This window comes from Oncorhynchus masou, chromosome 24 (genome assembly GCF_036934945.1).
Source record: "Oncorhynchus masou masou isolate Uvic2021 chromosome 24, UVic_Omas_1.1, whole genome shotgun sequence".
Taxonomy (NCBI): Eukaryota; Metazoa; Chordata; class Actinopteri; order Salmoniformes; family Salmonidae; genus Oncorhynchus; species Oncorhynchus masou.
In genome coordinates this window covers 30,744,143-30,764,142 of record NC_088235.1, presented here as the reverse complement: position 1 = coordinate 30,764,142, position 20,000 = coordinate 30,744,143, and the positions used below count along the sequence as shown (strand labels likewise).

The window sequence follows — 20,000 nt, the reverse complement described above, 5'->3', positions numbered from 1 at the left end:
ATTTGCCTGCCCCCTGATTTGTAATAAACATCTGAGATTCTAACTGTCTGTCGCCTGTGTCTGCATCTGGGTCTTGTCCTGAGTCGTGTTATCCTGCCTCTTTTCAAGAAATGATTTGCTACACAGCCTGCTAAGGTGCTCAGTTTTGTCCATGCGATAGTTTGTTCCATATGACTAAATTCCCCAAATATTTCCCTTGAGTAGTTTTTTCTCAAAGTTTACACAACAATTCTGCGTTGACATATGTCCGAAAATATGCTGACCTGAAATACAATTTAAGTCACAATATTGACAACCACATAGTGTTTACCCTTTTTTCTCCCCAATTTTGTGATATATAATTGGTAGTTAGTCTTGTCCCTTCGCTGCAACTTCCGTATGGACTCGGGAGAGGCAAGCCATAAGTATCCCGAAACACAACCCTGCCAAGCCACACTGCTTCTTGACACACCGCTCACTTAACCCGGAAGCCAGTCATACCAATGGGTCAGAGTCCAGACAACCAATTCTAAATCATATTAATTTGGAGTTGAAAACCAGCCAATGTGAAACAACGTTTTAAACCCCACAAACCAATATAATAGTGTAGAGTTATGTAACCCACACAGCCACTGACTTTATCTTCTCCTTAAGACATTGAGGTCGAAATAAAAAATATATACTTGGTTATGTGTCTGAAAACATTCTGGCCTGAACTAAGGTAGCAAACCACCTGCCAAAGACAATAGATCAACAGTAACTGATGGTAAATGTTAGCATCAATGTCCAGGTCACATCTAATAGTAACTTTCAACTAATTATTTAGCTTTGGGTTGTGTTCTCAGAGGCACAGCCACTGAATGTATTTATCCCTTTCTTTGTGTTCCTTCATGTTTATAAATGTTTTCTCCTCAAATCATCTCTAAAGGAGGAAAACAAACTAAAATAAACTACCTTGACATATGTCAGAAAATACGCTGGACTGAAATACGCTGGACTGCTGGACTGAAAGATGCTGGACTGAAAGACGCTGGACTGTTGGACTAAAAGATGATGGACTAAAGACGCTGGACTGTTGGACTGAAAGACGCTGGACTGCTAGACCGAAAGACACTGGACTGAATGACGCTGGACCGCTGGACTGAAAGACGCTGGACTGTTGGACTGAAATACGTTGGACTGCTGGACTGAAAGATGCTGGACTGAAAGACGCTGGACTGTTGGGCTAAAAGACGATGGACTAAAGACGCTGGACTGTTGGACTGAAAGACGATGGACTGCTAGACCGAAAGACACTGGACTGAATGACGCTGGACCGCTGGACTGAAAGACATTGGACTGTTGGACTGAAATACGCTGGACTGCTGGACTGAAAGATGCTGGACTGAAAGACGCTGGACTGTTGGGCTAAAAGACGATGGACTAAAGACGCTGGACTGTTGGACTAACAGACGATGGACTAAAGACGCTGGACTGTTGGACTGAAAGACGCTGGACTGCTAGGCCGAAAGACACTGGACTGAATGACGCTGGACCGCTGGACTGAAAGACATTGGACTGTTGGACTGAAATAAGCTGGACTTCTGGACTGAAAGATGCTGGACTAAAAGACGATGGACTAAAGACGCTGGACTGTTGGACTGAAAGACGCTGGACTGCTAGGCCGAAAGACACTGGACTGAATGACGCTGGACCGCTGGACTGAAAGACGCTGGACTGTTGGACTGAAAGACGTTGGACTGTTGGACTAAAAGACGATGGACTGCTGGACTGAAAGACGCCAGACTGAAAGATGCTGGACTGTTGGACTGAAAGACGCCGGACTGAAAGACGCCAGACTGAAATACACTGGACTGCTGGACTGAAAGACGCTGGACTGCTGGACTGAAAGATGCTAGACTGCTGAACTGAAAGATGCTGGACTGAAAGATGCTGGAGTGCTGGACTGAAAGACGCTGGACTGCTGGACTGAAATACGCCAGACTGAAAGATGATGGACTAACAGATGCTGGACTGCTAAACTGAAAGATGCTGGACTGAAAGATGCTGGACTGAAAGATGCTGGCCTGCTGGACTGAAAGATGCTGCACTGAAAGACGCTGGCCTGCTGGACTGAAAGATGCTGGACTGAAATACGCTGGACTGCTGTACTGAAGGACGCTGGACTGAAGGACTGCTGGACTGAAAGATGCTGGACTGAAAGACGCTGAACTGCTGGACTGAAGGACGGTGGACTGCTGGACTGAAATATGCTGGACTGCGGGACTGAAAGATGCTGGACAGCTGGACTGAAAGATGCTGGACTGAAAGATGCTGGACTGAAAGATGCTGGACTGCTGGACTGAAAGATGCTGGACTGAAAGACGCTGGACTGCTGGACTGAAAGATGCTGGACTGCTAGACTGAAATATGCTGAACTGAAATATGCTGGACTGCTAGACTGAAAGATGCAGGCCTGAAAGACGCTGGACTGATGGACTTAAAGACACTGGATTGCTAGACTGAAAGATGCTGGACTGATGGACTTAAAGACACTGGACTGCTGGACTGAAAGATGCTGGACTGTTGGACTGAAAGACGCTGGATAACTGGACTGAAAGATACTGGACTGCTGGACTGAAAGATGCTGGACTGAAAGACGCTGGACTGCTAGAATGAAAGATACTGGACTAAAAGACAATGGACTGCTGAGGGGCGCAGCGCTCCGGCCGTGAGTGTAAGTCCCATAGGAGCTTCTTTAAGAAAAAAACCAGTAGTGCACCTGCCTTAAGAACCCCGAGACAGGTCATCTAGCAATAGCTGGACAGCTACAGTCTGATCAGGCTGTCAGGCTGATCCTTTGGAGTTGTGGCGAGTTCACACATCCACCTTCCCACAAGTGAGTTGTCTGGCAAAGAAATACTTATGCATCACTGCCACAAGTTGTCCCTCTGTGAGAGCATTTAGCAATGGGGCAATGTGGTCACATGCCACAGGGAAACTTTGATGCCAGAAACTGTCAATAGGCTGGTGTTCCTGGCATGGAACTTGTGAAGAAGGAGGCAGTGAATTGTTAAACTGAGAAACACACAGACTGTCTGCTTAATGCTTGAAGAAGTTAGTTTGAAAAGGTTTACAACTTGAATTCAGACTGCACTTCTTATATTTGGCAGGAATTTACATTTTTAATTACATCATGAGTACCTTAACTATTTTTTAAATTGAACTCCTTTACCTTTGTTTATGTTTCATGTTTGCACAGGTTTACCGTGATGTGCAATATCCCCTTTCTGTTTCTATAAGGCTACAAGCAATATTTAGTCATTTATTAACTTTGAAGGGCTCATAAAATGCAAATATATATATATATATATTTGGAGTATTATATATGTATATACACACAGTATATCGTGATATTATATCGTTATCATCAGTGGAAAATATTGTGATATTAATTTTAGTTACCATCGCACACCCTTAGTGTGTACTCACCACAGAGCGCAGTCCGAACCCTTTGACCAGCTCCAGCGAGTTCTGGTAGCAGGCTGTCAGGTCCTTGGTCTCAGTTTCACCCACATGTCCCCTGGCCACAGGGCCCACAGTGTGGATCACATCTGGGAGAAGAGGGCAGAAAGAAGAGGAATATTAGCTAGCACAATAGTATGGAGGACAGACAGAAGAAGAATATTAACTAGCACACTAGTATGGAGGACAGACAGAAGAAGAATATTAGCTAGCACACTAGTTGGAGGACAGACAGAAGAAGAATATTAGCTAGCACACTAGTATGGAGGACAGACATCAGAAGAATATTAACTAGCACACTAGTATGGAGGACAGACAGAAGAAGAATATTAGCTAGCACACTAGTATGGAGGACAGACAGAAGAAGAATATTAGCTAGCACACTAGTATGGAGGACAGACAGAAGAAGAATATTAGCTAGCACACTAGTATGGAGGACAGATATCAGAGGAATATTAGCTAGCACACTAGTATGGAGGACAGACAGAAGAAGAATATTAGCTAGCACACTAGTTGGAGGACAGACAGAAGAAGAATATTAGCTAGCACACTAGTATGGAGGACAGACATCAGAAGAACATTAGCTAGCACACTAGTATGGAGGACAGACAGAAGAAGAATATTAGCTTGCACACTAGTATGGAGGACAGACAGAAGAAGAATATTAGCTTGCACACTAGTATGGAGGACAGACAGAAGAAGAATATTAGCTAGCACACTAGTATGGAGGACAGACAGAAGAAGAATATTAGCTAGCACACTAGTATGGAGGACTGACAGAAGACGAATATTAGCTAGCACACTAGTATGGAGGACAGACAGAAGAAGCATATTAGCTAGCACACTAGTATGGAGGACAGACATAAGAAGAATATTAGCTAGCACACTAGTATGGAGGACAGACAGAAGAATAATATTAGCTAGCACACTAGTATGGAGGACAGACAGAAGAAGAATATTAGCTAGCACACTAGTATGGAGGACAGACAGAAGAATAATATTAGCTAGCACACTAGTATGGAGGACAGACAGAAGAATAATATTAGCTAGCACACTAGTATGGAGGACAGACAGAAGAAGAATATTAGCTAGCACACTAGTATGGAGGACAGACAGAAGAATAATATTAGCTAGCACACTAGTATGGAGGACAGACAGAAGAAGAATATTAGCTAGCACACTAGTATGGAGGACAGACAGAAGAAGATAAGGAACAGAAGAGAGGACATAAGAAGAATACTTTAGTTAGTTGTTATTTTACAAAAAACAGAAAAGTTACTTTTTTATTTCAACCCAATCTAACAGAGACACATACACACACCACACATTCTCATCTGTCATGGGACTTGAACCGGCAACCCTCTTGTCGCTGAGACGCCTCTATAACAGACAGAGCATCCTTCAGTTCACTTTAGCTCCACTATCATTTCATCAGTACAGCGAGTGCAATTCACACTCAGCAGAACTAGCCCCACGAGTGCCCAGGATGTGGGAATTCTGCAGTGAAACATTTGAAGAGATAAGTACAACCATTGTTCCATTCTGTACAGAGCTGATTCCACCTGCTTGAATCTGAAGGCTCTTTAGAAAATCTGCTCTTTATGCTTCCTCTATCATATTATTGTCAGGAAATACGACAAGATAGGAGTATGTGTCTTCACATTAGGACAATGGGTGAGTTTTGCCTAAAATGAATACAGTGGTTTCATCCCAGATGGCACCCTATTTCCTATATAGGGCTCCCCCACAGGGCTCTGGTCAAAAGTAGTGCACAATATAGGGCATAGGGTTCAATTTGGGATGCAACCATTTACGCAGTTAATGCAATGGCAGTGCAGATAGACAATCAATTACAAGTTTCATACTCTCTATTCAAATATTCATATCTCTGGCTTTGCTCTCCTCCGCTCCTGTGGCCTGTGCATAGCAATGTGGGTGGCTGTCAATCATCCAATGTCATGTGCTCCAGTCTGGGCTGTAGCCAGACTGCAGAAGAAGAATATGCATGGCTGGACAAACGGGGAAACAAATGAAAACACACACACCCACCTACGCTCGACGTACACACCCACCTATGTTTGACGCACACACCCACCTACTTTCGACACACACACACACCCACCTATGCTCAAAGCACGCACCCACCTACGTTCAACGCACGCACCCACCTACGCTCAATGCACACACACACCTACGCTCGACGCACACACCCACCTACGCTCGACACACACACACACACACACACACACACACACACACACACACACACACACACTACGCTCGTCACACTCACAACTACGCTCGACGCACACAGCCACCTAAGCTCGATGCAAACACGCAACTAAGCTCGACGCACACACACGACAACGCTCAATGCACACACACACCCACCTACGCTCAACGCACACACACAACAGTCTACCTGTACTGAACAAAGTCTGCACCACAGAGAAAGAGAGATAGGGAGGGAGAGAGAGAAAGGGAGAGGGAGCAGAGGGAGGGAGAGAGAGAAAGGGAGAGGGAGCAGAGGGAGGGAGAGAGAGAAAGGGAGAGGGAGCAGAGGGAGGGAGAGAGAGAAAGGGAGAGGGAGCAGAGGGAGGGAGAGAGAGAAAGGGAGAGGGAGCAGAGGGAGGGAGAGAGAGAAAGGGAGAGGGAGCAGAGGGAGGGAGAGAGAGAAAGGGAGAGGGAGCAGAGGGAGGGAGAGAGAGAAAGGGAGAGGGAGCAGAGGGAGGGAGAGAGAGAAAGGGAGAGGGAGCAGAGGGAGGGAGAGAGAGAAAGGGAGAGGGAGCAGAGGGAGGGAGAGAGAGAAAGGGAGAGGGAGCAGAGGGAGGGAGAGAGAGAAAGGGAGAGGGAGCAGAGGGAGGGATAGAGAGAAAGGGAGAGGGAGCAGAGGGAGGGATAGAGAGAAAGGGAGAGGGAGCAGAGGGAGGGAGAGAGAGAAAGGGAGAGGGAGCAGAGGGAGGGAGAGAGAGAAAGGGAGGGGGAGCAGAGGGAGGGAGAGAGAGAAAGGGAGGGGGAGCAGAGGGAGGGATAGAGAGAAAGGGAGAGGGAGCAGACGGAGGGAGAGAGAGAAAGGGAGAGGGAGCAGACGGAGGGAGAGAATGACAGAGAGAGTACTGTTGGAGGAGATTGAGAGAGAAAGAAGGACAGAGACAGGGAGAGAAAACGAATGAGGGAGGGAGAGAGAGATAGAAGATAAAGAGGGAGATGGGTTTCCCTAAAACCCTAAAATGTGTTAGACTCAGTCATTACATAATGATATTGAAATCATTCTCATCACATTGCATTTCAATTTACCTGTGAAAACGTTCATTTGACAGCTGGCTAGGAAAAAAGCTTTTTTCTTTCATCTAATTCTCACGCAACAAATTATTTTATTTACTAGCTTATACATCATCAAGTGATTTAGCTAGTACATTGTGACTGTTTCTAGAACAACATCACACAAATAATGTTTCTGAATAGGACACAGTCATTATATTTCAGCCTGCGCCCCAAATGGCACCCTATTCAGTATTAAATGCACGACTATCCTATGGGACTTGGTGAGAATTAGTGCACTCTATAAGGAATAAGGTGTATTTTGGGATGGAGACAATGTTTTTGAATAGAGCACATCAGTCATTGTAATTCATTGAATAGCGTTAATAGGTTTAAGATACATAAATCTCACTTTATAGGCTATTAAAGATTGATGACCATGACTCATTCATTACAGATCACACATCAAATACTCATTTCTGTTCTCTGAAATCTTAAACACCGTTAAATATATATATATAGAGAAAGTATATATATATATACTGCAACTCATCCTGAGCCACTTGGTGTGTATGTTTGTGTGTGTGTGCCAGTCTGTTTCTGCTTATTTTCCAAATCCTTAAGGATTTGTCATAAGGAAAAATGCTGGCACCCAGGCTACCACTAACCTACCTGTCCACTACCATTCTAACGTCATGGGAAACTGACTCCACTAACCTACCTGTCCACTACCATTCTAACGTCATGGGAAACTGACTCCAGTAACCTACCTGTCCACTACCATTCTAACGTCATGGGAAACTGACTCCACTAACCTACCTGACCATTACCATTCTAACTTCATGGGAAACTGACTCCACTAACCTACTTGACCATTACCATTCTAACTTCATGGGAAACTGACTCCACTAACCTACCTGACTATTACCATTCTAACGTCATGGGAAACTGACTCCACTAACCTACCTGACCATTACCATTCTAACTTCATGGGAAACTGACTCCACTAACCTACCTGACCATTACCATTCTAACGTCATAGGAAACTGACTCCACTAACCTACCTGACCACTACCATTCTAACTTCATGGGAAACTGACTCCACTAACCTACCTGACCATTACCATTCTAACGTCATGGGAAACTGACTCCACTAACCTACCTGACCATTACCATTCTAACTTCATGGGAAACTGACTCCACTAACCTACCTGACCACTACCATTCTAACTTCATGGGAAACTGACTCCACTAACCTACCTGACCATTACCATTCTAACTTCATGGGAAACTGACTCCACTAACCTACCTGACCATTACCATTCTAACGTCATGGGAAACTGACTCCACTAACCTACCTGACCATTACCATTCTAACGTCATGGGAAACTGACTCCACTAACCTACCTGACCATTACCATTCTAACTTCATGGGAAACTGACTCCACTAACCTACCTGACCACTACCATTCTAACGTCATGGGAAACTGACTCCACTAACCTACCTGACCATTACCATTCTAACTTCATGGGAAACTGACTCCACTAACCTACTTGACCATTACCATTCTAACTTCATGGGAAACTGACTCCACTAACCTACCTGACCATTACCATTCTAACGTCATGGGAAACTGACTCCACTAACCTACCTGACCATTACCATTCTAACTTCATGGGAAACTGACTCCACTAACCTACCTGACCATTACCATTCTAACGTCATAGGAAACTGACTCCACTAACCTACCTGACCACTACCATTCTAACTTCATGGGAAACTGACTCCACTAACCTACCTGACCATTACCATTCTAACGTCATGGGAAACTGACTCCACTAACCTACCTGACCACTACCATTCTAACTTCATGGGAAACTGACTCCACTAACCTACCTGAACATTACCATTCTAACGTCATGGGAAACTGACTCCACTAACCTACCTGACCATTACCATTCTAACGTCATGGGAAACTGACTCCACTAACCTACCTGACCATTACCATTCTAACGTCATGGGAAACTGACTCCACTAACCTACGTGACCATTACCATTCTAACTTCATGGGAAACTGACTCCACTAACCTACCTGACCACTACCATTCTAACGTCATGGGAAACTGACTCCACTAACCTACCTGACCATTACCATTCTAACTTCATGGGAAACTGACTCCACTAACCTACTTGACCATTACCATTCTAACGTCATGGGAAACTGACTCCACTAACCTACCTGGCCATTACCATTCTAACTTCATGGGAAACTGACTCCAGTAACCTACCTGACCACTACCATTCTAACGTCATGGGAAACTGACTCCACTAACCTACCTGACCATTACCATTCTAACTTCATGGGAAACTGACTCCACTAACCTACCTGACCATTACCATTCTAACGTCATGGGAAACTGACTCCACTAACCTACCTGACCATTACCATTCTAACTTCATGGGAAACTGACTCCACTAACCTACCTGACCATTACCATTCTAACGTCATGGGAAACTGACTCCACTAACCTACCTGACCACTACCATTCTATCTTCATGGGAAACTGACTCCACTAACCTACCTGACCACTACCATTCTAACTTCATGGGAAACTGACTCCACTAACCTACCTGAACATTACCATTCTAACGTATTGGGAAACTGACTCCACTAACCTACCTGACCATTACCATTCTAACTTCATGGGAAACTGACTCCACTAACCTACCTGACCATTACCATTCTAACGTCATGGGAAACTGACTCCACTAACCTACCTGACCACTACCATTCTAACGTCATGGGAAACTGACTCCACTAACCTACCTGACCATTACCATTCTAACTTCATGGGAAACTGACTCCACTAACCTACCTGACCATTACCATTCTAACGTCATGGGAAACTGACTCCACTAACCTACCTGACCATTACCATTCTAACGTCATGGGAAACTGACTCCACTAACCTACCTGACCACTACCATTCTATCTTCATGGGAAACTGACTCCACTAACCTACCTGACCACTACCATTCTAACTTCATGGGAAACTGACTCCACTAACCTACCTGACCATTACCATTCTAACGTCATGGGAAACTGACTCCACTAACCTACCTGACCACTACCATTCTAACTTCATGGGAAACTGACTCCACTAACCTACCTGACCATTACCATTCTAACGTCATGGGAAACTGACTCCACTAACCTACCTGACCATTACCATTCTAACTTCATGGGAAACTGACTCCACTAACCTACCTGACCACTACTATTCTAACTTCATGGGAAACTGACTCCACTAACCTACCTGAACATTACCATTCTAACGTCATGGGAAACTGACTCCACTAACCTACCTGACCATTACCATTCTAACGTCATGGGAAACTGACTCCACTAACCTACCTGACCATTACCATTCTAACGTCATGGGAAACTGACTCCACTAACCTACCTGACCATTACCATTCTAACTTCATGGGAAACTGACTCCACTAACCTACCTGACCATTACCATTCTAACGTCATGGGAAACTGACTCCACTAACCTACCTGACCATTACCATTCTAACGTCATGGGAAACTGACTCCACTAACCTACCTGACCATTACCATTCTAACTTCATGGGAAACTGACTCCACTAACCTACCTGACCACTACCATTCTAACTTCATGGGAAACTGACTCCACTAACCTACCTGACCACTACCATTCTAACGTCATGGGAAACTGACTCCACTAACCTACCTGAACATTACCATTCTAACGTCATGGGAAACTGACTCCACTAACCTACCTGACCACTACCATTCTAACTTCATGGGAAACTGACTCCACTAACCTACCGGACCACTACCATTCTAACTTCATGGGAAACTGACTCCACTAACCTACCTGACCACTACCATTCTAACGTCATGGGAAACTGACTCCACTAACCTACCTGACCATTACCATTCTAACGTCATGGGAAACTGACTCCACTAACCTACCTGACCATTACCATTCTAACTTCATGGGAAACTGACTCCACTAACCTACCTGACCATTACCATTCTAACGTCATGGGAAACTGACTCCACTAACCTACCTGACCACTACCATTCTAACGTCATGGGAAACTGACTCCACTAACCTACCTGAAATCGCTAAGCAGCTAACTTTCAAGCAGTGCGCCAATGCATGTTTCCCTTTATCAGAAGAACGTCATCAATGACCTCTGAAGCATCGTTTGATCCCGTGCTGTTTCAAACTGTGTTGCAAAATGCGAGATCCCACTGATTTCACCGTAGTTCCAGTGCGTTCTTCGATTATAAGCCGTTTTCAAACAACGACGTCCATTGGACATCGTACTTACAAATATAGTTAGTGTTTTGTAGCAACAGTTTGACCTGACCGGTAGCGTACTATAGGAGGTAGGGAACTATGGTACTATGGCAATCAGGAATGTGAGGGTACGAGGTCCAATCCTGTTGAAGGCAGACTAGAAAATTGTGAAACCACCCTTTCTTTCTGCACTGTTGTTCAAATAATTTGTTTTATTTAGTATAGTATGAGCTACTGTCTTAAAGGAAAATTCCACCCCAAAACTATATTTTGGTATTGTCAGCAATCAAGTTTTCAAGATACTGTGTGTAACTTTCAAAATACAGAAATCATCCCTGTATGATGTATTTTGCAGTATATGATGCTGCCTTTTGCATCATAGGTTGCAAAATGCATCAAACAGGGAGGATTTCCGTATTTTGAAAGTTACACACAGTATCTTGAAAACTTGATTGCCGACCAGCAAAACAGTTTGCCATAGTTTTTGAAAAATAGTAAACTTGAAGGGAAAAACAGGAAGCATTATGTAAGATGCAAATTTGGGTGGTAATCCAACTGATTATAGGCTACTAAAGCCAACGACTTGCTGCTACGCCACACAGTTTTGATGATAACAGTGGAGAAAAAAAGCATATCTGATAATCACTGCTATTTATTGGTGACCAGCAGATGTCACTAATGTGACTTATGAACAGATAATGAAGCTCCTAGTAACAAACTGTTTTCCGGCACAATTTGGTGAAATCCTTCAGAAAGCTTTGGTTTCCCATCACTAGTTATATCTGGACACAGTGGTGTTAGGAGACTTCTAGTTTACAGTCCAGATCTGCAAGTCACATTATGATGGCTTGCAAAGTGACATGTAATTCCTATTGAAATCCAGCTTGAGTTAGGATATCCAACAAGTGGATATATTAATCAACCTGCATTCAGAATGACTGCCAGGGTAGGGAAGATTGAATACTGAGACTACCTCAATAATCTAAACTGAAACAACCATACCAGTAACAGGTGCACTGAGTCTAACTAACAGATTGGATTAGTTTAGAAAAATATATATGTTATTTATCTTTGTGTAACATAAAATCTATCAACCAATCAATGAACATGCAAAAACAGAGATATTAAAACAAACAATTCTGAAAATCACCCTGCAATAGAGCATGCTGGGAAATATGATATTTGGTTCTGTATAGAACCATTCTTGCCTTCCTAAGAACCCTTCTTGCTAGCCAAAGAATCATCAAACAATCCTGTCTTTCAAAAATGGTTATTAGAATGTTAAAGGTTCTAAGTAGAACCCTTTGACTTACAAATAACCTTTGTCTTCCAAAAAGGGATCTTCAGATTTAAAAGGTTTTGTAACCCTTTTTTCAAAGAGTATAGAAATATTGTACACAGAACATAAAAGTTTGAAATGTGCTCCGTTCTCTGTGCACGCTGGATAGATTCAAAGCTGAAAAGTGTCTCATTTACTTGGAACCAGCAACTCTTCAGTTCACACTAGTTTACTATCTTCCCACTAATATCCTTTGTGCAGATACAAACAGAAACATGTCCTTCACCTTTTAGGAAAAAAACTGTGTTGTATAAATATTGATCTGAAGTGGAGACGTAGAGGATATGAGCGGAGACATGGGTTCTGGCGAGATAAGAACTGTTTAAACTTTCATGAATTCACTGGTGGTCTGGTTATTGGTGCCGGCCCAACACTGTAATTGGCATGCTGCTCTGTTGTAGTGTTGAGTTTCTATTTATTATGGATGAAAAACAACTCTGAAGCACATGCAACATACCCCATTAAAACCACATTGTGGTGTACATTGTGTGTGTATGTTGTGTGTTAGTGTGTGTGTGCTACTCTGGAAAGAGGTACACAATGCTTCAGACAACTCCTATCTCATTACTGTCTCTACCAGCAGCAGCTTTGGTTAGTAGGAGATCTGATCATGCGAACACAAAACCTCTTGTTTCATATGAAGTAATCTTTTATAAGGTATCAAACTTTGCCCTCAAAGACTCTAATTCCACTTGCCTCATCTTAGTAGAACGCCACGTTGCATCCCTGTATATAACTGTCTTTAAGAAACGTCTCATTTAGCCATTTAAAGCTAGCGACGCTGACGAGATAAAAGAAGCTACTTCACTTACACTGTATAAGGGCTCCTGAAATAAAAAGTTGAAGTGAACTACGAGAGGAAGCGGGGTGAGACAACTGATACACTGTGAGAGGAGTGCAGCCAGCTAGAATATTTTATTACCAACCCTTTTTAAATCCAGCAAAATCCCATGCTTATTTGAGATTCTGTGTGAAAGCGTATTAGCAGAGCTATGAGAAAATTATGGAAATCACACTAAACTACCCGTTTGCAAAAATGTCTGAAATGGTTCTGATGGGGAAATTGCTATGCACTGGGCATGAGAACTGGTGTGTGTGTGTGTGTGTGTGTGTCTGCTCACTAAAATAACACAATGCAATAAATTACCTATGCATGATTTGACCTTGAGGATGTCTTGGCAAAAGGTTCTTATTTGCACCTCGTACAAATAAATGAATGAAAATAAATGAATGATTTTTTGCATTCTCTCTCTGTGTTTGTTGGCTAAGGAGATGGTTATTTATGATTGGCCTGTGCTTTTCAATGAATATATTACACATATTACAATATTATACACTATACATCTTGTCCCAAACAAAACAGAACTCTGAGAATGCATGTGAAAAAGAAGCGGGATTTGACAGGTGATTTATCCTAAAAATGTTTTTGTATTGTAGAATGTTCTTTCGCTTTTATCTCCCTCTCTTTATTCTCCTTACTGACAGGCTTATTTCTGCAGATCAGTATATCTACATTACTGTCACAGGGAACAGAGATACAGAGAGACAGACACACATGCATACAATTATCCTCTGCAGGCTTCATACAAGAAACAAATAGCTCTCCATCTTAGCAGGCGAGGTAGACACCATGAGAGCCATGATGGGAAAGGTACAAACCATGCTGATAGAAGACCAACAGTCGTTCCTGGGCTAATAGGAAGCGGGTTGGGATGATTACTGGTATGATAACAAACACTATCCAGGGTGTTGTATCTAGATCCTAATGGCCTGATGAAATGTTCTAAGCAGAGAGGGGTCGTCTGGGAGGAAGAGTAGGGCCTGCGTTGAAAGGACAAATAGATAACTCCTCAAACGATGTCTAGTAAGTAATTGATAACACATCACAAATCCAAAGTCAAATGCTAGGGGCATTGTTTATTGGGAGGTTAATTCGTTTTTCAATTTCTCAGAGGTTTTTTATTTCATAGCTCAACCAAAACAGCATTAGATGTATTATATTATTATATGGTATTGCATATAATACTGTAGGTATACTATACTATACTTCAAGGGTTGGCTGGAATGCTGCTTTCCCATGAATGCATCCAGTACAGAATAAGCCTGTGGGTAGTGGGGAAGGGAGGGCTAGATAGATGAATAGTCATCAGCAGTGGGTCTTTGTGAGGTGAGTTGTGTGCCTGGTCATGTCACCCTAAGCTAAGTGACCATAGCAGCAGATAAGTCAAATGGAAACACTGGACAGGAGCTGATCAGCCATGAGTGGGATTGCCAAGGCAAGAATACCGTAGACAGTGTGTGTGTGTGTGCGCCTCTCTGTCACCTCTCTGTGACCCATGCAGAGAGAGGAGACTGCTCACGGCCACACAGTCAACAGTTCTCCTATTGATCTGTTCTCATTACACATCTGAACGGTGCCTTAAGATTACCCTGTTTTTTCACGAGGAAACAAATGCGTCAGTAACATCAGACTGCTGCTTACTGTGCCTGTACAACACCTGTACAACACTAACATGAGGCATAACGGAGAGGCCACTCATTAATACAGTAGATTTGTCAAACTGATTGGCTTACAGTCTGCATTAATATGATAAGACATAACATACTTGAATTTCAATAAATTGAGGTTGACGAAAAAGAAGAAAAAGAGAAAGAAGAAAAAAAAAGAAGAAAAAAGAAGAAACATAAGAAAAATAGAAAGTAGAAAGAAAGAAAAATAAGAAGAAAAATAGAAAGAAGAAAGAAAAAGAAGAAGAAAAAGAAGAAGACAAAGAGAAAGAAGAAAAAAAGAAGATGAAGAAGTTATTCTGCAGTATAAAAGTAATGTATTGGGTTATTACTCGCATTCTTCTCCTCTGCCTGCAATCCTATTACTCAGAACACTGATTGAAATCTACAGAATATATTTCCTCTGCAAAGAGCTGAATGATTATCCTGTGTTTTCACCATCATGCAAATTAATCTTGTTTTCTTCATCATAATAATGTCTGTTGTGTAAAAGAGGCAGGTCTGCTTTCATACACCTTTTATACCTTCCATTAAACTACATTTTTCTTATTTCATTTGTGTGCTGCATTCTCCTTTCCATACAATCCCTGACAAATTAATACAATAATAAATGAATTAACACACACACACACAAACCAATAAACAACATCAGGGACACGCTGCTGCTAAACAGACATACAGGGAATCAGAGTGGCTTGTTTTGTTATCCTCTCTCGAGTCTATTCAGCGGAATATAATGTGTGTCTACAGGAGAGTTGGGGATGTTTAATCCCTTCTGAGAACACAAATGAACGGGATGGGTGAGCACATCAGATTGATGTACAGTGAATGGAGAGGGGATTTGCTCGTGGAGTGTGTGTCTGGCATACAGTACCAGTCAAAAGGACACACCTACTCATTCAAGGGTTTTTCTGTTTTTTACTATTTCAACATAAGGTCATTGTTCTTTTTTTAATTGAACATTTAACGTCAACAGTGTAGAGGTCGAATCTGGGATGCTGGCCTTCTAGGCAGAGTTCCTCTGTCCAGTGTCTGTGTTCTTTGCCCATCTTAATATTTTATTTTTATTGGCCAGTCTGAGATATGGCTTTTTCTTTGCAACTCTGCCTAGAAGACCCGCATCCTGGAGTCACCTCTTCACTGTTGACGTTGAGACTGGTGTTTTGCTGGTACTATTTAATGAAGCTGCCAGTTGAGGTGTCTGTTTCTCAAACTAGACACTCTAATGTACTTGTCCTCTTGTTCAGTTGTTCACTGGGGCCTCCCACTTCTCTTTCTATTCTGGTTAAAACCAGTTTGCGCTGTTCTGTGAAGGGAGTAGTACACAGCGTTGTAAGTGATCTTCAGTTTCTTGCCAATTTCTCACATGGAATAGCCTTCATTTCTCAGAACAAGAATAGATTGATGAGTTTCAGAAGAAAGTGCTTTGTTTCTGGCTTGAGCCTGTAGTCGAACCCACAAACGCTGATGCTCCAGATACTCAACTAGTTTAAAAAAGGACAGTTTTAGTGCTTCTTCAATCAGTACAACAGTTTTCAGCTGTGCTAACATAATTGCAAAAGGGTTTTCTAATGATCAATCAGCCTTTTAAAATTATAAACTTGGATCAGCTAACACAACGTGCCATTGGAACACTGGAGTGATGGTTGCTGATAATGGGCCTCTGTACGCTATGTAGATATTCCATTAAAAATCAGCCGTTTCCAGCTACAATAGTAATTTACAACATTAACAATGTCTACACTGTATTTCTGATCAATTTGATGTTATTTTAATGGACAAAAAAAATGTTCAAGAACATTTCTAAGTGACCCAAACATTTGAACGGTGGTGTATGTTTCTAAAAATGTATTTAATATATAATATAATAATATATCCCATTTAGCAGACGCTTTTGTCCAAAGCGACTTACAAGTCGGCTGGGGCCACTACTTTTACATATGGGTGGTCCCAGCGGGAATCGAACCCACGACGCTTGGCGTTGCAAGCGCCATGCTCTACCGACTGAGCCACACAGGCTCAGTATTTCTGTACTTAAATGCAGAGGTCAAGGCCAATGAATGGGCAGCTTTGTAAAGGATATGCTGAATGAGTGGACTCTAGCCTCTTTGATTCCAAGGTTTGAGGGTAAGTAAAACTGTGAAATGTATTTTTGGGAGTGGGGACGACACATAGTTTAATTGATCCTGTGTGAAACAGCATCTACATCTTCCATGTTGTCATCGATAAACAATAGTACAATGTTAATGGAAACTTGAAAGACTTAACTTCACCAGGTGCGTCTTTTAACCTTGCAGCCACTTTGGGACTAGATACATTACATGAACAGCTACCATAAATAGTCTGGTCTTTTACCATATTTGCTTTATTGGTAATTTGCACAGATTCTGTCACAGTGACCATTCTGACACACAACACACACATCACAGCCTGGGAGTAGCTCATGGGCACTTAAGGGTAAAATTCATTGTCAAGGGCACAAGAGCAGAAGGTTGTCATGTTCTGACCTTTATTTCCTTTGTTTTGTCATTATTTAGTATGGTCAGGGCATGAGTTGGGGTGGGCAGTCTATGTTTGTTTTTCTATGATTTGGGTATTTCTATGTTTCGGCCTAGTATGGTTCTCAATCAGAGGCAGGTGTCATTAGTTGTCTCTGATTGAGAATAATACTTCTGTAGCCTGGGTTTCACTGTGTGTTTGTGGGTGATTGTTCCTGTCTCTGTGTTTGCACCAGATAGGGCTGTTTTGGGTTTCCATCCAATTTGGAACAGATTGTCAGGGGAATAGTCTCAAATCTGCATAAAACAATATGCATATTTTCCTACCGGCAAATGGATAAAAAGCTGTGCGTGATAACGTAGTGGCAGTGGTGGAAAAAGTACCCAATTGTCATACTTGAGTAAAAGTATAGATACCTTAATAGGAAGTTACTCAAGTAGTGAAAGTCAGCCAGTAGAAGTCTAAAAGTATTTGGTATCAAAAGTAAATGTAATTGCTAAAATATACTTAAGTATCAAAAGTAAAAGTAAAAGCATAAATCACTTAAAATTCCTTATATTAAGCAAAGCAGATGGCACCATTTTCTTGTTTTAAAAATCACGGACAGCCAGGGGCACATTCCAACACTCAGACATTATTTACAAAAGATGCATTTGTGCTTAGTGAGTCCGCCAAGCCAAAGGCAGTAGGGATGACCACATGTTCTCTTGATAAGTGCGTGAATTTGACTATTTTCCTGTCCTGCTAAGCATTTAAAATGTAACGAGTACTTTTGGTTGTCCGGGAAAATGTATGGAGTAAAAAGTACAATATTTTCTTCAGGAATGTAGTGAAGTAAAAGTAAAAGTTGTCAAAAATATAAATAGTAAAGTAAAGTACAGATAACAAAAACAACTACTGAAGTAGTACTTTAAAGTATTTTTACTTAAGTACTTTACACCACTGCTTAGTGGACATAAAAATCCCTTTTGCAGTTAAATTCCTATGTACCGAATAAAAACATACAAGTTAAATGGGTTTCCATTGCATTTTCAACTACTGATGGTTTTGTCACAACAACAAAAAACCCACGCAGGTCTTCGCACATGCGCTCTAGCAAACAGCTTGCACATACAGTGGGGGTAGGCAATCTACATTATGAGATTATTACGGTAGTCAAGCATCAATCATCATGTCACCAGAATAAGACCCTTAATATTTATTAGAAAGGATCTCATCAAGCTCTGCACTTTCACCACCCTGTGAAGTTCATCATCATTTATTTAATCTGTAGCTTAATAAACTGCATGCTTTCCCGAGTCATAAAGTGAGGAACACACAACATATCATCGCGTGACTCCTCGTTTGCTTCGACATGATGGTTATTATATCAATATTTGCGCATAAAGTAGTTTCCACCGCCATTTTTTACAAGAAATTGTCTGTAGGCATTTAGAAAATTGTACCGTCATTTCATGTTTGTATCAGCCCGGTCGTGACTTTTAATGTGTAATTAATCTGCGTGAAACACTTGGATGGAAATATGGTTAGTGTTGTGAAAAGGAACCTATGAGCCCCAGACAAAAATAAATGGAAGATGTAGGCATCAAGCAGGGATTGGGTGTTGATTGATGTAAATTGCTATAAAATATACAACATAAATTGTGTGTGATGGCATTGTCAGTGTAACTCCATGCTTTACATAAGTCATCATATTCTAAAATAAAATGATCTAACAGGATGGGACTAACATGGTTGAGTACCTGAACCAGGTGGAGGTGAGCGAATCAAGCCGAGGTGACCAAACCGATTTGATTGGGCTCTTGGGGACTGCTCACATGTGTTTACAGCCATTAGTGGACCGGCAATGGAGCTCGGTACACCGCTTGGGGCACTGTATGTGTGCTTCAAGTCCTATTATGTGTTTGATATCAACTTTCTCAGACTATGTGCCCCAGAATTAGAATTTCTACAGACCACGATGTATCACCTTCCAGGAACAGAATCCTCTGCAGTAAGAAGGTTCCGAGCATGTCTCTTTTTTCCACTGAACAATAGTGCATAAGTATCTGCTCTTGTATGTTGTGTGAGAAGTGACAGGAGGAAGCACAGTCCTCAGGCTGCTGTGTTCCTGTGAATAATTAGATCAGTGGATGGATGAGCCATGAGTGTCTCATTCCAATGCTAATATGCTCTTAAGGCACTATCTATAGCTCTGTTAAATTGACTTTAAGTTTTTTTTTTATAATGCATTTGTGCCTGCTTTTCGCCTACAGTACGGTATGTGGCTCGTTTGCCTTGAGATAACCTACTGAAGCACGTGCTGGTACTTCTGACCCACTGGGAATGTGATGAAAGAAATAAAAGCTGAAATCATTCTCTCTACTATTATTCTGACTTTTCACATTTTAAAAATAAAGTGGTGATCCTAACTGACCTAAGACAGGGAATTTTTACTAGGATTAAACTGAGTTGAAATGTATTTGGCTAAGGTGTATGTAAACTTCCTACTTCAACTGTATGTGTGTGCTGTCACCTAAGATAGCTGAAGTGTGTCAGTGAATGTGAATATCTATTGATTAGCTCTGGCACT

At 42.0% G+C, this 20,000-nt stretch overlaps 1 protein-coding gene across 3 annotated transcripts in view; it reads right to left on the bottom strand.

Moving 5' to 3' along the window:
* The window catches only part of macrod2 (mono-ADP ribosylhydrolase 2), a 1,245,161-nt gene that overhangs the window by 380,296 nt on the left and 844,865 nt on the right, over nucleotides 1–20,000 (bottom strand). For all 3 annotated transcript variants that reach the window (XM_064933636.1, XM_064933637.1, XM_064933635.1), the window contains exon 6: nucleotides 3,451–3,572. In XM_064933636.1, the coding sequence (XP_064789708.1) occupies nucleotides 3,451–3,572 (122 nt within the window). The remainder of the gene's footprint in view (nucleotides 1–3,450; nucleotides 3,573–20,000) is intronic.